General features: G+C 36.3%; 1 protein-coding gene across 5 annotated transcripts in view; it reads left to right on the top strand.

Annotated features, from left to right (window-relative positions):
* RAP1B (RAP1B, member of RAS oncogene family) overlaps window positions 1–9297 on the top strand; it is a 43967-nt gene extending 34670 nt beyond the window's left edge. For 4 of the 5 annotated variants that reach the window (XM_010805084.4, XM_059886136.1, XM_005206449.5 and 1 more), the window contains 6 exons: window positions 634–702; window positions 1925–1981; window positions 2839–2979; window positions 4949–5092; window positions 5741–5857; window positions 7967–9297. In XM_010805084.4, the coding sequence (XP_010803386.1) occupies window positions 634–702; window positions 1925–1981; window positions 2839–2979; window positions 4949–5092; window positions 5741–5827 (498 nt within the window). In that variant the 3' untranslated portion in view covers window positions 5828–5857; window positions 7967–9297. 5 annotated transcript variants of the gene reach the window in all.
* Window positions 9298–17735: the final 8438 nt, after the last annotated feature.

Genomic DNA, 17735 nt, shown 5'->3' with positions numbered 1-17735 from the left:
TACCTTTGACTGTCCCACAGTGTTTTTTATATCAAGAAATAGTAAAGTAAGAAGGAAGACACAACTTGACAATGGTAGGTAGGAAGGGGAGAAACTTAGGGGAAGAAACTTGGTGAATAGTTCAGAGTTCAGCAAAGCCCCACCTCAAGATAGACTGACCATCTTACTTTGCCATTTATTTGTCACATAAACACCCAGCACAGAATTTGACTTGCTTGGATCAAACTGAGAAGTGTGTACAAAGGAGTATGAACTGTGTTTTCATTTGTAAATATATCCAAAGTGATGGGGAGGCATTGGGAGTGTGCACGTATGTGTGTTCACCAAATAATTAGCCACTTTCTAACTAAAATTCACATTTAGGCCCTAAAACTGAAATAGGAACCATTTAACAATTTTTAAATATATGAGCTCTAAATTTAGACCTACCCATAACAGAATGTTATGATTATTAATTTTTAAAAAAAGCTTTCTGAAGTAATTTTCCCACCAAATATTTATGTTCAAAGGTAGTTGTGGTTATTTTTTTTTTTATCAGTGGTATAACTACTTAAGTGAAATTAATATTTTTGAATGTGCAGACTTGGATTTGTTCTTTTTGAGGGAGTATAATGGTATGTTAATTTTTTTCAGACTGTACAGTTTGTTCAAGGAATTTTTGTTGAAAAATATGATCCTACGATAGAAGATTCTTATAGAAAGGTATGTACTTTAGAAGGCCTTTGCTTTCAACTTTACTGTAAACATAAATTATTGTTTTTAGCTTAATAAATATTAAATGTTGTCTATAGAGTATAGGATGAGGAACAGAGTTAATTTATAAAATTAGTGGGTAGAACTCACATCTGACTATTTCCTGGCATTGCATGTTTACCAAGAATCTTAATCACTCTTGCTTTATCTCTCTTTCTTGCTCACAAAGAATTTTAGGTTTACACTGACCCCCAAGTTGTAATTTGTTGCTATTTGACTTTAGAGTGGAGACATCCACTTCAGGTGGTAGTTCCATGTTTCTCCCCTTTCTGCCCACCAAAGACTTGAATGACTCTCAGGCTCCCTGCTTTTTATATAAAGATGTAAGTACAAAAGTCTCCCTAACCTTCCTATTTACAATTCCTTGAGAAAGTTCCACTGCTCATAATAGTAGAAAAGTTTATTTCTAAGTTCATTTATATAACACGTGACAATAAAACTTAATATGCAGACATTTTTAATTTAGAAGGGAGAGAATTACCCGCCACCTTAAAGCAGCCAGCCTGGCCCCTGCTGCGGTGCAGACACTGTGTTTCCATTCCTCTTCTGTGTCCACAGTCTGCTAAAACTAGAAACCCTTTCTGGACCCCAGCTCTGAGGCAGCATTACTCTTTTTTCTGCATCTGTATCTTTTTTTCCTAGGAAATGTTAGGTTTAAAGGGTAACAGGGATATATAGATATATAATTTATTTGATAGCTGTCCTTCCTTGCTACCAAAAACTTTGTTCCAATATAGTGAAGGGGATGTAGTTATAAGCAAAAGGAAAGTATATCTAAAGCATGGCAGAATTTATATAGATAGTTACTTTTGACATTATTGGAACTATTACTGCATTAAATAAAAATTTTTTGAGCTGATTTGAAATTATTTCCTCTCCAGAGTTAACTGCTGAGTAATTCACATTGAGGTTGGAGCTTGTATATCTTGTAGATATCCTTATATTAAATTGAGAACTCATGGTTTTTACACTTAATGCAGTTTGAGGGTCAGTAGACTTTAGTTATCCAGCTATTTTTTTCTCCTGTTTCATTAAAGTATGTATTACTTGAGATTAGTATCAAAGTTGCTATAATCTGTGTCTGTTTTAAATATCGTATTAATATTATACATATTAAAGTAGTCTTATATACAGGAAAAAAAATGAAGATCTACCTTAATTTCCTCCCTAGCAAGTTGAAGTAGATGCACAGCAGTGTATGCTTGAAATCTTGGATACTGCAGGAACGGTATGTAAAACAATACCAAAGTATATGCATAACTTGTGCAGTATTGACCTTATAAATGCTAGCATTCTTATAGACAAACATTATTTAAAAGTAAGGCTTGCATTAAATCTTAAAGCTGTCTTATCCTCTTGAATTCTTTTCTTGTGTGCATGGGTCATTTACTGAAGAAATAAGTAGAAAATTTGTATGAAAATTTTCATACCTTCACTACTACTTTTAATGTAAGTTAGACTATATTTCCATATATTGAGTAATGTGGAAAATGCCTGAGATTCCTCAGTGACTGTGAAGTATTTTGAATAGTATCTTTCATCCTTCAGTATATTTACAGAACAGCTAGATCTGATGGTATCTGAAAGTGAAGGGAAGATTTACTCTGGATGTGTGGTATTCGTTCATCTAATGTTTGAGTACCTGATACATGTCGTGGCTTGTATTCTTACACTCAAAAGCTTACAGTCTAGCGAAAGAGGAAGTGTGGGAAAATGGCACCATATAGGTAACTTGCTGGCGGACCTCGGATAACTGGAGCATTGTGAGCTAGCTGTGAGTAACGGTGATTCGATTTGGGTGCCTTCCATATGGTGTCTTGAAAAGCTGCTTTCAAGCAGCATTTGAAGATGGGACATTTCCACTTGAGTGCATTTACTGCACATAAATCTGCCCTGGTGTATTATTTTTAAATAAAACACTTATTTCTTGAAATACCAATTTTTCAAATAGCCACAGACTACAGTTTTAAGAGATGTTACATAACACTACTACATTCTTTGAGCTCTAATTATAGACTTTGAAAATTGTCAAATTAACTGTCAAAACATTATTTTTTTAAAATGATTCTTTTCTTTCGACTGTAGGAACAATTCACAGCAATGAGGGATTTGTACATGAAAAATGGACAAGGCTTTGCGTTAGTTTATTCCATCACAGCACAGTCCACATTTAATGATTTACAAGATCTGAGAGAACAGATACTTCGAGTTAAAGACACGGATGATGTAAGATGGCTTCATAATAAATATATTTTCTTTCAAACACTTATTGTAGTGATATCCGATTTAAAAGTTTGAATTTAAATCCAATTTAAACTTCATCTATTTTGAGGAGTTTGTTTTTCAAAAGCTTTTTCTTTGAAAGGGAAAAACGTACCTTTAACACTACATATAGTGTAAAAAGTGAGAAATACCTTCCTCTTGTGTAAAATAAAATCTATATCCTTCCTATTTTTTTCCCTTCATATTTTTAAATCTTGCATTTGGTGGAGAAGGGGGAGAGGTGTCAGTGGCAAATATTACTAATAGAGCAGATGACGTTCTGGTAGATTTAAGAGCCTTTTTAATAGGAATCAGAACAACATGTGAACACATCTCAAACAACTATGACAGAAGGAGCAAGAAAGCCAATAAATATATTCAATTCTAATGTTAAGTAACATGCCCCTTCCGAGTACACCATAATGGAGTTTAACCCTGTAGGAAACTACAAAAGGTTTTTTTAAATTACTCTTCACGCTATGTATATAAATTCATCTTGCATCAGAATCACCTGTAGAGCTAGTTAAAACAGATTGCCAGGTCCCACTCCCAGAGTTTCTGATTCAGTAGGTCTGGAATAGGGCTCAGAAATTTGCATTTCTAACATATTTCCAGGTGGTATTGGTGCTACCGGTCTGGGCATCACACTTTCAAGAACCACTGTACTAGGTATAGTTTAATTATAGCAAATATTTCTAGAGCTTGGGAGCACCTATTAGAAATATCCTAATTTCCTGGACTTCTGAAGCAGGAGGACTTTGGCGGGGGGACCTTAACATACTTAGGGCTTCCCTGGTGGCTCAGACAGTAAAGCATTTATCTACAATGCAGGAAACCTGGGTTCGATCCCTGGGTCGGGAAGATTCCCTAGAGAAGGAAATGGCAACCCACTCCAGTACTGTTGCCTGGAAAATCCCGTGGACAGAGGAGCTTGTTGCAGGCTACTGTCCATGGGGTCGCAAACAGTTGGGCACGACTGAGAGACTTCACTTTCTTTCTTTTCTTTCTTTAACATACTTAAAGCAGCTTTAGTTGGTAAAGCTGTTTCACCAGTGTCTCTGGTGACTACTATAGTTTTCTATCAGTTACATTAAACAGTAAATTTATTAGTATAATACTAGGTATCTGTTCCTTAAAAAGCCACAAATCTTGATTTTCTAGTTTGGATTTTTTCCAAAACTAGAGAGCCAATCTCTAAAGGATTAATAGGAGTTTTACAGAATAAGGATTATTTTTCCCTGTAGTGTCCAAAAACATGATTAATATGGTCTATATTTTTAGTAAATTAAGGTGATTTTAATTTTTGGCTTTTCATTTAGACTATATGAAAAGCTAAAAATTCTACCTTGAATTTTATCTACCTTCTAAATTTCTCCTTTTTTGTGTTATGAAATTGAGAATGAGTTATTTGATAAATACTTGTTAAGAAACCAAAAAATCTGAAATTGATTTATGTCCCTTGGAGAAACACTTTAAAATTTTGGAATGTATTGACTTTTTATGATATTTCCTTTTTAAAAGGTTTTGTGTTTTCTTACTATAATTAGTTTGTTGTGAGGAACTTCCCTGGCAGTCCAGTGATTAAGTCTGTGCTTCCACTGCAAGAGCATGGCTTCAGTCCCTGATCAGGGAGCTAAGATCCTGCGTGCTGCACAGGGTGCCTAAAATAAAAGTCTGTTTTGATAACAATTTTCAGGTTTTTCTTCCCTCTTTTATAAGTAGATCATAGCTAGTTTTCTAAAAAACCCTTATGTGACAAGTTCTTAAGTTAATTGTTAATGCTTTTATATTTAACTATCAGTTTTAGTACACCTTATTAATTTAGTGTTTTTCTCTGGCATAAAATAAAATCTAATCCTTATGGTTGACTCTTAGAATTTTGACTTGAATTTATGTAGCATATTTGTTTACTTATTTGTTTTTACCCGTTTAGGTTCCAATGATTCTGGTTGGTAATAAGTGTGACTTGGAAGATGAAAGAGTTGTAGGAAAGGAACAAGGTCAAAATCTAGCAAGACAGTGGAACAACTGTGCATTCTTAGAATCCTCTGCAAAATCAAAAATAAATGTTAATGAGGTATGGTGTAATAGAACTCTTGATTTGGAATTTAGCATTCAGAATTAATGGAAAATAATGAGTGTATATTAACACAACCCCAAGTTAATTAAATATGTTAATTAGCATGCTAACAAGCAATACCACTATTTGAGCCTCTTTATTAAACACTGGTGGTACAGTAGAATTTACCATAAAATGAGGTAAGATTAGATGGAAAAGAATAGGGGTGGGGAAGACAGATTTAATCTTCAGATGTATGAACAATGTTACGTAAAAGATGAAGACAAATTCAAGAAGGCATGAATGGCTCTTGCCTTAAAGGAACTTAAAATTATGTTGTAGAATAAGAATACATAGAGTCAAAGAAGAGTAAAGGATTGTTCTCTTGGATGATGGTAAATGTTCTGACTAAACTAAGGTTTCTGCAGCTACTCAGTATTTACTTTAAGGAGAATGATGTTAGCCCTCCCAAAAAATAAACAGAAAAGCACTTGACAATTACAGGAATACCTGGCTTTACTCTCATTCCTTAAATGAACAGAATATTTGCTTTCTGGAGAAGAGTTATGGAAAGTTCAATTTTTTTCATTGTACTCTCTCACTTGTAGTTTTGGGTGGGGGGGTTTTCCCTGCAAATCAAAATAAAAAATTAATAAATGTTTGCAGATCTTTTATGACCTAGTGCGACAAATTAACAGAAAAACTCCAGTGCCTGGGAAGGCCCGCAAAAAGTCGTCATGTCAGCTGCTTTAATATACTAAATGCATTGTAGCTCTGAGCCAGGTATGTTAATTTATCTTTTCTTCTGTTTTGTTTGTTTCCTCTAATTTTTAACCTCAACTTTATTAAAGGTCCAAAAAGCAAGTATAGAATTTTCTGTTGTAGAAAACAAATGGTTACTTCTTATGAGTTAATATGATATCCTAGTAATTGAAATAATTATTTCACTTATATATGATCATGAGAAGTAAGTTATTCCACATAAGTATTCTAAATGAGTTTATCCAGTATATACTCACGTCTCAGTGGGTCACTGGTTTGTGCTGACAACATAGTGATGATCAAAACCAATCTTCTCTGCTCTCTTTGTTGCCTTAAGCTAATTAAGGTCTAGTGTAAAAGTCAGACAAATCATTGCAAAATATTATAAATGCTGTTGGCGGAATAAATGCAGCATGTTACCTATAATTAAAACCCCTGACATCATGTAGCAGACAAAGTACTGCCTACATGTTACTTGAATTCTCACAATTCTGTGTGGCAGAATTATTATAATTCCCATATTACAGATGAGTGAACTGAGGCACAGAAACATTGTTCAAGCCCTATAGTTAGTGAATAGCAGAGTCAGAATTGAATCTAATGATCTGAGTACATGGCTCAGAATTTGAACTGATTCCCAAAGTCCATAATTAGTCACTATGCTATTATGGGTACTATCAAGAGTATTTAATTGGGGTACCAAACCAGTCAGATGTGAACTATGGATTCAGGGAAAATCTCAGAGTGAAAGCATCCAAGTTGAAATCAGATGGAAAAGTAGAAATTAGAGGGTGAAGAGTTCCTGGGCAGAGAGAACCATGGATACAACCTTGAGATGAGACAGCAAAGGAAAATTGAGCAAACATCACTATAACATAGTCTTTGAAAACAGTTATATCAAATGAGTTAATACTTTCAAAGCAGTTAGTTCAGTACCTGGCACCATGGTAAACCCTCATCTGTTAGCTGCTGTTTGCCAAGTATCATTAAGCCATATTTTTTTTTTTTTTACTGTATTCTTACCCTTGGGAGTTTCGGATGTTACTACCTCTGCTTCTTCCCATGTTAAATGACCCTGTACAACCATAGTACTCTGATTCTGTAGTTTTCTAGAGTTTTGTCCCTACTCTCCACTTACGGTTTTCTGCTTAAAGATACAACTTTTCATTTTTTATATCCTCTCCTTTCCAACCACTTGCCCTTTCTTAACAGCACACTTATGCCTGAGCTCACATTGCCATCTGTCCTTTACAACTTGCTCCATTCGATCTGCTAAGATTTAGAAAACTTAGGAAACTCATTCAGTCTCTAAACGAGGGCTTAAAGTTCAAAGCATTTGTGGAAATTATTTCATCAGCCACATCTATATTAACATTCTGGAGCAAGTCTGATTCCCAGAAAACCAATATAAAAAGGAAGGATTTTTTTAGCCCAGGCATATGTACAGAAAATCATCCAAAGTAAATAAATAAATGACAGACTGATGAATGCTGATTTTACCCTTTTAAGTTTAGTTAGATAAGATTTTAGTGTAATAACAGCCTTTTCTGACATTTCTCTTTAAGTAGGATCTGTTTTATAGAATTAATATATATATAACTGTCAACTGTAGAGAGCCTTCATGAAATAAATTTATTTTATTGACTTCTCTACACCAGCTTTTTAGCCACTTACTGGAAGAGTAGGGAAGAAAAGTCTTGGAAAGCTTGGTTAGATGTGCATTCTGTACTCATGATGTCATTCTAGGATTATAAACACTCTTACAGACCAGCCATTTTGTTAGTATTGCTGTCTGTTTGATTCTAGTCAAGTCGACTTGATGTAAAATTTTAATACGGGGTTTTGTTTTTGTTTTTAGTTTTCCTGCTTTTAATCTTTGAGAGGTAATACAAAGAAATTTGTATTTAAGTACATTCAGCTTCCACTTGAGTGGCATTTAAGAAGGCAGCAGAATATATCTATCCGTGCTTTGCTGTGAATCATAGTACATGGTCATAATGTAATGATGAGGATAGGAAGCTGTATTATATTTATTTCTGACACTTTGGCACTGTTGTCTTAATACGTCCTTTTGATCTTTAGTGTGCTATTTACAACCTGTGTTTTCAATTAATTTTCTCCTTTTGACAGGTCTGAAGAACTGTTGCCCAATTCAACAGTGCCAGCATTCCAACTTTGTTAAACCTACCAACATCTTAAATGGACTTTCTGTGGTGGTACCCTTTAAGAGGCGGATGAAAACTACTACATCAGTTTGCACATTCTAATCACTTTCCAGTATCACAGAGAGATTTTTACTTATATAATAGTCCTAGAGTATGCAGCTGGTAAAACCAGAGGCTACAATCCAGTATTACTGCTAAGAGACATTTTTCATCCACCAATGTTGTACATGTATGAAAATGGTGTACTGTATACTTTAACACACCCCATACTTTGTATTGGAGAGTACAATAATGTAAATCCTAAAAGCACCACTATTTTAGCATAATAAAAGAAAGTCCAAAGAGCTCCTATATAGACTACTCCAGATAACTTTGCTTCTTTGATACTTGTAGCTTATTGTAATTTTTTTTTTAAGAAATTCAAGGTCATTATCATTGTATTGTACAAATAAGCGCTTTGATTAACACAGCTATATAGTTTTTTTAATTTTTAAAAAACCTGTGGAGACAGTGATCTTGTCTTTAAAATATGATAGTCCTTTCAGTATAATGTCTTAGATTAAAGACGTTGCCTTTAATATCTGTTGGGAAGGAAATGTCCAGACTTTTCAAATCTTTTATTATATGTTTCCTTTTTTGTTTACATAGGGAACAATGTTTATAGTTGTGTGTACAGTGGGGGTCTACAACAAGAAGTGTATATTTTCAAACAATTTTTTAATGATTTAACAATTTTTGTAAATCATTTTCAGGCTTCTGCAGCTGTAGATTCTCACTGTGAATCCCCTGCTTGCTCATGCATAAGTGTATTTGCAATACCAAATATACAGGTTTAGTATTTTTGCCTGTTAGTGATTGTTTCCCATGTGTAACGTTTTGGTTGAGATGTTAAATGGTGGAAGAGTACTGTGGATGTGAATGTGGGAAGTAATTTTAATCATGTGTAATTGGTCACAAGGCCTAAGTTGCAGTAACTATTGCTGTTTTATTTAACAATGCCTTGTTGCTTTGTATGCATTAACGTTTGGGTGTAAAGATTGTGTGTCTATCCAACAGGGAGCCACAGTATTTAAATTGACCAACCTAATGTTACAACTACTTTTGAGGTGGCCAAATGTAAACTAAAAGCCTTAATTAAAGTGGTGCAATTTTGTATAACTTAGCATCAGTAGTTCAATAAATTTGGATTGCCATGCAAGGGCTTGCATTATAATTACTTGCCACTTGAATGTGTTTTGTGTAATATTTAACAGTGCTAGTTAAATAAATATGGGTTTAACTTCTTTTTAAATGTGATAGGTGCATTTTGCATAGTGTGGTTTCATAATTTAATGTTTGGGCAAGCCAGATTCATTTATTAATTACAGAAACGATGAGAGAGAAATGTCAGGTATTTTTCTTAGTATTGTTTGAATATCCACATAACCATGTTTTGAATTTTTCCTTTGGAAAGAGTTCTGTAAATCAAGCAATATTACTTACAAACGTATGCCTTCTGGGTAGTGTTCAGTAGCTCTTTGAGGTATAGGAGAAAGAATTGAAAATACTTCAGCAGGTGTTACACTTACAGATTTTTTTAAACTAGAGGATGCAATTACACTTATGGTCATAAAAATCTTTTAATGAAGTGGACTCAAGTACTACTTTTTATATAATGGGTCTTTGTCTCAGATGTGCTGTAATTCCATTCTTTTTTGAAATCTGTAAATGAATCTTAAACTTTCTCAAAATATTTTCCAGCCACGGGAGAATATCAGCAGTTAATTAGTAATACTATCTAATTTAGGGATGTCTGTTAATCCCTTAGATACATTTCGAAGCTTTTATTTTAAAAAGAAATCTTATTCCTTACATATTTAACTCACAGAGTTCCATGTATTTAAAGGTTCAGTGTATCTAAAGAAAAAACTGTTGTTCTCTCAGAAATCCCACTTAACCCACTTGTTTTGGCAGGATTGTTTTTATTTATAGTCATTGGGAGAAAATTAAATCTGAAAAAAGTGGCATTGTGGAGCATTGAAATCACTTCAATTTGTTATGTCCTGTTATATCTCTGGTCCTTTTGGGGGGCACCACCATTAATTCAGGTACTTTAATAAATGTTTGTTGCCTACCAGCTATGTGCCAGGCTGAATTCTAGGCTCTTAAACACAGATAAATATTCAACAGATAAACTCAAGCAATTTCTATATCTGAGGATAGAGCAGAAACCAAGGTCAATTTAGGACCCTGCCCTCCTTAGAATTTATACTCCATTTAGGGTTTTTCAGTGTGCTAGATAATGAGTTTTCCCCTCATATTATGGGATTTTTAGCACCATCTCTAGACTCTACCCACTGGATGTAATACCACCCCCAAGTTGAAACAACCAGAATTATCTCCAGATATTGTCAGGTGTCCTTAAGTTAGATTCAGGGAAGAGGGAGAGGGGTATTGAAGGGCAAGATTGCCCCAGCTGAGAACTGTCAATCTGTTGGGAACCAGAACATTAATTATAGATAAGGGTTAGGGATACAGAGTGGACAGCTTACTATAGTTAATAAGAACATGGGCTCTGGAACCATATTTCCTGGATTTCTAATCCTTGCTCTGCCACCTCCTAGCATGAAAGCCTGGGTAGGTTCCTCAGTTGCTTTATCTGTAAAACGGAATGTTAGTAACATCTATTTCATAGGCTTTAAAGGGGCTTCCCAGGTGGTGCTAGTGGTAAAAACCCTGCAACATAAGAGATGCGGGTTCGATTCCTGGGTTGAGAAGATCCCCTGGAGAAGGACAACCCACTCCAGTATTCTTAACTGGAGAAACCCATGGACAGAGAAACCTGGTGGGCTACAGTCCATGGTTCACAGTCGGACACAACTGAGGCGACTTAGCATGCATGCACAAAGAGAGTGAAGTACTTGGCCAGTGTCATCCTCCAGGTCAGTATTTGTGTTGTTTCTTATTTTGTATCCTGCTAACAGAAATAGGGCTGGGGTTTGGCAAATGCACCATTTGTCTCCTATACAAAATAACTGCAGCTTAGGAATGCAAATAATGGACTTTTCTGGTGCTTAATTGGGGGGGGGGGGGACTAAAAATAAGTCAAAAAACTTGAGTTCTTTTTCATGTCCCCAAGGATACTTGGAGAAAGGTTTAAGTTTTTGGAGAAAACAGTGGTATTTCACTTTTTTCTAAAAAGTGTAAAAACCCTGTTTTAACTTTCATGTTGATTCAGCTCTTTTTCTTAAATGTATAGTCTTTACCACATGTGGATATTATGAGTAGGAAGTTTTAAAATCTCTATTTATGAAAATGTTTGCTTTTTTAAAAGTCATCTTTAGATGTGGGGCAGCAAACTTAGAATCAGTACTTTTTAGTGCAACATTTTTTATTCTAGTTTATCTGTTTTTCATTGAATTTAATCCTTATCTATTATTCTACCTCTTTAAATCATGAAGTGTAGAGTTTGTTAGTATTTTATAATTAATACTCCTATGACCTTGTCTTAGAAATCAGTGTTTGCAGTTTTATCTCTCAAACTAACAATGAGCCTTAAATTGTGACTTATAAGACTCAAAAAATTTTAATCCATTCTGTAATTTGTTACAGTGCATCCATACATCTGGTATTTTGTGACTGCATGAGAGAAGTGAAATAGATTGAAAATAGAACTAAACTTCTGTTCCCTTAACTGACCATTAAAAGAAGAATGTATGAGTCCTTGTTATGATATTGATGATACTTGTCAAAACTCTAAACCTGTTAATGAAACAACTAAGTTTGTAGGCTTAACGTTAGTTTATCTTTGAAAGGTACAAATAAAATACTGCTAAATAGGTCAGTTTTCTTAATTCTGCAGAAGCATTCCATATGTTGCACATACTCTGAACTTGGTCCCTTAAAATCCTTTGGGTTACCTATAGATTACTGACCTTGGAAATGATTTATTTTTTCCAAAATTAGGGGTATCCACGCACATTTTGTATCATAAAGCATCAACAAACGCATTTGGTATCATATTTACTATGTTCCAGGCACTGTTTACTATGCTAGTGTGGATAGAGCAGGGATGTTCTGTCCTCACAGAGCTTAGATTCTACTGGAGGAGAGGGAGTCATCAAATGAGCATTAAATATCTCAGAACTTTCATTTGGGACAATTGAATGATTTAGGAAAGCATAGTATCATTTAATATGTATAAAGATTTTATCATTTATCGGCAGAATTGTCTGAAAGGGTATGGAGAGAATTTTTACTGTTCTTTTGTTGTGTTACAAAACGGTCAACCTGATTTTTAACCTTACAAAAGCAGGTTAAACTTAGTTTAACCTGATTTTCCTTATACAATGTCTTAAATGCAAAATTATCTATATTTAGTGTTTGAGTCAGAACATAGCTTTTTTTTCCTGAAAACTAAATAATGCGGATTCTACAAAATTTGAATATGAATAATGTATTCAGTTACATCAAAAGGTTATAGGAGTTTTCAAAAGCCTTCAGTGTTTTTGTCATCTGTCATTATTACTCACTCAAATTTCTATTTATAGTGTGTTACTTTATGTCCCCTGGGAGAACTAAGTTCATAATGGGAAATTCTGTTACTGTCAAACTTCTGAATAAGAAAGGTGCTGTGCTTGGAGGAGAGGGGAGTAGCAAAAAGTAAATGAGAGAATAAACCCAGTCCCTGTTGCCAAGTTTCTTAATGCTTCAGTGGTGGGGAAGGCCAGTCAGAATAAGCAAAAATCCAATACCTCATTTCTAACCACAGAGTTCATGCTCCGTTATCCATACTAATCCAAGTGACTAACATAAAAAATTGTATTTTGCTTTAAAATGTATGGACTGTTGATTTATATTTCTCTTTTATTCAGGTCAGTGTTAATTAGATTCTCAGAGCAGATCAACCAGTGATGGAAAACTAGACAGAAAGAAATGAGGGTCTTTACATACTGGAAATGGAGAAGATAAAGTAGTACAGAGGGGGTAGTTACTAGAGAGCCGCTCTGCTGTTCTAAATGGGAGTAAAGGAAAGCAGTGTAATTTTTTTTCAAACTTAATTGAAGGAAAATCGCCTCACAGTATTAATATTGTGTTGGCCTCTGCCATACATCAACATGAGTCAACCATAGGTATGTGTGTGTGTGTATATACATACATATATATATATATATATCTCCTCTCCCTTTTTAATGCCCCTCACACGTCTTACCCTCGAGTCCCGGTTTGAGTCCCTGAGTCGTATAGCAGATTCCCATTGGTTATCCGTTTTACACATGGTGGTATATATCCTTCCATTATTCTCTTCATTCAGCCCACCCTTCTGCTAGCCCATGTCCATAAGTCTGTTCTCTATGTCTGCATTGCCATTTTTGCCCTGTAAATAGGTTCATCAGTACCATCTTTCCAGATTCTATATATATGCATTAATACACAGTATTTGTTTTTCTCATTCTGACTCAGTTCAGTTCATTCATTCGTGTCCGACTCTTTGCAACCCCACGGACTGCAGCACGTGAGGCCTCCTTGTCCATCACCAACTCCCAGAGTTTATTCAAGCTCATGTCCGTTGAGTTGGTGATGCCATCCAACCATCTTATCCTCTGTCGTCCCCTTCTCTACCCACCTTCAGTCTTGCCCTGCATCAGGGTCTTTTCAAATGAGTCAGTTCTTCGCATTACTGGAGTTTCAGCTTCAGCGTAAGTCCTTCCAATGTATACTTAGGACTGACTTCCTTTATGATTGACTGGTTGGAGCTCCTTGCAGTCCAAGGGACTGTCAAGAGTCTTCTCCAACACCACAATTCAAAAGCAAAAGTGCCAGTTCTTTGGCACTCAGCTTTCCTTATAGTCAAACTCTCACATCCATACATGACTACTAGAAAAACCATAGCCTTGACTAGACGGACCTTTGTTGGCAAAGTAATGGCTGTCTAGGTTGGTCATAACTTTTCTTCCAAGGAGCAAGCATCTTTTAATTTCATGGCTGCAGTCACTGTCTGCAGTGATTTTGGAGCCCAAGAAAATAAAGTCTGTCGCTTTTGCCAGTGCTTCCCCATCTATTTGCCATGAAGTGATGGGACCAGATGCCATGATCTTAGTTTCCTGAATGTTGAGTTTTAAGCCAACTTTTTCACTCTCCTCTTTCACTTTCATCAAGAGGCTTGTTATTTCTTTTTTGTTTTTCTGCCTTAAGAGTGGTGTCATCTGCATTTCTGAGGTTATTGATATTTCTTGCAGCAATCTTGATTCCAGCTTGTGCTTCCTCCAGCCCAACGTTTCTCATGATGTACTCTGCATAGAAGTTAAATAAGCAGGGTGACAATATACAGCCTTGACATACTCCTTTCCCAATTTAGAACCAGTCTGTTGTTCCATGTCCAGTTCTAACTGTTGCTTCCTGACCTGTATACAGGTTTCTCAAGAGGCAGGTCAGGTGATCTGGTATGCCCATCTCTTTCAGAATTTTCCACAGTTTATTGTGATCCACACAGTCAAAGGCTTTGGCATAGTCAATAAAGCAGAAATAGATGTTTTTCTGGAACTCTCTTGCTTTTTCGATGATCCAGTGATGTTGGCAGTTTGATCTCTGGTTCCTCTGCCTCCTCTGCCTTTTCTTAATCCAGCTTGAACATCTGGAAGTTCATGGTTCATGTACTGTTGATGCCTGGCTTGGAGAATTTTAAGCATTACTTTACTAGCGTGTGAGATGAGTGCAATTGTGTGGTAGTTTGAGCATTCTTTGGCATTGCCTTTCTTTGAGATTGGAATGAAAACTGACCTTTTCCAGTCCTATGGCCACTGCTGAGTTTTCCAAATTTGCTGGCATTTTGAGTGCAGCATTTTCACAGCATCATCTTTTAGGATTTGAAATAGCACGACTGGAATTCCATCACCTCCACTAGCTTTGTTTGTAGTAATGCTTTCCAAAGCCCACTTGACTTCGCACTCCAGGATGTCTGGCTCTAGGTGAGTGATCACACCATGGTGATTATCTGGGTCATGAAGATCTTTTTTTATAGTTCTTCTGTGTATTCTTGCCACCTCTTCTTAATATCTTCTGCTTCTGTTAGGTCCATACCATTTCTGTTCTTTATTGTGCCCGTCTTTGCATGAAGATTTCCTGTGGTATCTCTAATTTTCTTGAAGAGATCTCTAGACTTACCCATTCTATTGTTTTCCTTTATTTCTTTGCATTGATCACTGAGAAAGGCTTTCTTTCCTTCCTTGCTGTTCTTTGGAACTCTGCTTTCAAATGGGTATATCTTTCCTCTTCTCCTTTGCCTTTCGCTTCTCTCTTTTCTCAGCTATTTGTAAGGCCTCCTAAGACAACCATTTTGCCTTTTTGCATTTCTTTTCTTGGGGATGATCTTGATCCCTGCCTCCTGTACAATGTCACGAACCTCTATCCATAGTTCTTCAGATACTCTGTCTATCAGATCTAATCCCTTGAATCTATTTGTCACTTCCACTGTATAATCATAAAGGATTTGATTTACGTCATACCAGAATGGTCTAGTGGTTTTTCCGTACTTTTCTTCAATTTAAGTCTGAATTTGGCAATAAGGAGTTCATAATCTGAGCCACAGTCAGCTCCCCGTCTTGTTTTTGCTGACTGTATAGAGCTCCATCTTTGGGTGCAAAGGATATAATCAATCTGATTTTGGTATTGACCATCTGGTGATGTCCAGGTATAGAGTCTTCTCTTGTGTTGTTGGAAGAGGGTGTTTGCTATGACGAGTGTGTTCTCTTGGCAAAACTATTAGCCTTTGCCCTGCTTTATTCTGTACTCCAAGGCCAAATTTGCCTGTTACTCCAGGTATTTCTTAACTCCATACTTTTGCATTCCAGTCCCTTACAGTGAAAAGGACATCTTTTTTGGGTGTTAGTTCTAGAAGGTCTTGTAGGTCTTCATAGAACCATTCAGCTTCTTCAGCATTACTGCTCAGGGCATAGACTTGGATTTCTGTGATAGTGAATGGTTTGCCTTGTAAACGAACAGAGATCATTCTCTCGGTTTTGAGATTGTACCCAAGTACTGCATTTCAAACTTTTGACTGTGATGGCTACTCCATTTCTTCTAAGGGATTCTTGCCCACAGTAGTAGATAAATGGTCATCTAAGTTAAATTCACCCATTCCAGTCTATTTTAGTTCGATTGCTAAAATTTGCCATCTCTTGTTTGATCACTTCCAATTTTCCTTGATTTCATGGACCTAACATTCCAGGTTCCTATGCAATATTGCTCTTTCTGACTGACTTCACTGTATAATGGGCTCTGGGTTCATCCATGTCATTAGAACTGACTCATGGATTCCTTTTCAATGGCTGAGTAATATTCCACTGTGTATATGTACTACAGTTCCTTTATCTGTCTGTGTGATAATGGACATCTAGGTTAAAGCAACAAATTTTGACAGCTGTGTGAAAGATAGCTCAGGAAGTGTGATGTTAGAGCTAGAGCCAACCCGCCCAGTGTGTATGCTGCTTGATTCTGTAAGCATGAAGTGATTCGCTGGAGCTGTGGTGAGAAAGGGAGCCCAAAAAGTTTTTAAAAGGAATAATTGGAGAATTGGTTTAGTGGCTTAGGTGTGGGAGCTGAAGGAAAGACAGACAGTGGATTATATTAGCGAATTTGGAGGAGATGAACACCAATGGTGATAAAATACAGAAGCCAGCAAGGAATTTCGGGTTTTAGTGCATGAATAAAGAACTTTTTGGTATGACAAAGTTTAAGTGAGATGCTTTAAAGAGTATCTTCTGAGGAGAGATGGATTTTAACAGACTTTGAAGTCATTGGTGTACAAGAGGCAACTGAAACCACAGTGAATAAAATTATAAGGATTAAATATAGAGAAATATAAGAAAACCTGGTCTAAATGGGGTGGGGAAGAGAAAGATTGGAGTGCAAAGGATTGTTCTTAGAAAGATAAGGGCAAAAAAAAAAAAAAGATAAGGGCAGAGGAGGCAGCAAATAGCCTTCTATAGCCAGAGAATACAGCATCTTCAATGGCAAAAGAGTAAGACTGTGACCCTACTATTTGTCTTGCACTGTTCAGTTCAGTCGCTCAGTCATGTCCGACTCTGCAACCCCATGAACCGCAGCACGCCAGGCCTCCCTGTCCATCACCAACACCCGGAGTCCACCCAAACCCACATCCATTGAGTCAGTGATGCCATCCAACCATCTCATCTTCTGTCGTCCCCTTCTCCCCCTGTCCCTGGTCCCTCCCAGCATCATAGTCTTTTCCAATGAGTCAGTTCTTCGCATCAGGTGGCCAAAGTATTGGAATTTCAGCTTCAACATCAGTCCTTCCAATGAACACCCAGGACTGGTCTCCTTTAGGATGGACTGGTTGAATCTCCTTGCAGTCCAAGGGACTCTCAAGAGTCTTCTCCAACACCACAGTTCAAAAGCATCAATTCTTCAGCTCAGCTTTATTTACAGTCCAACTCTGACATTCATAGGCCAGCAGTAATTCATTCTCTAGATGTATCATAATTTATATTTGTCTCTTCATATACTTCTTGGTGGGGAATTGGCTACTGATCTGAGGAAATGATAGGATAGTTTTGGAAATACCATCTTCTTGTTAGTACCAGGTCCGTGTATGTCTGCAGCAGCTACAGGTACACTTCAGAGTTATTGGCAGGTTTAATTCAGACCACTCTAATAAAGTGAATATTGCAGTAATGGAAGTCAACGAATTTTTTTAGTTTCCCAATGCATGTAAAAATTGTACTATACTATAGTGT

Source organism: Bos taurus, chromosome 5 (assembly GCF_002263795.3).
Source record: "Bos taurus isolate L1 Dominette 01449 registration number 42190680 breed Hereford chromosome 5, ARS-UCD2.0, whole genome shotgun sequence".
Taxonomy (NCBI): domain Eukaryota; kingdom Metazoa; phylum Chordata; class Mammalia; order Artiodactyla; family Bovidae; genus Bos; species Bos taurus.
Note: the sequence above shows the minus strand (reverse complement) of the source record. Positions and strands in the feature narration are given on the sequence as shown.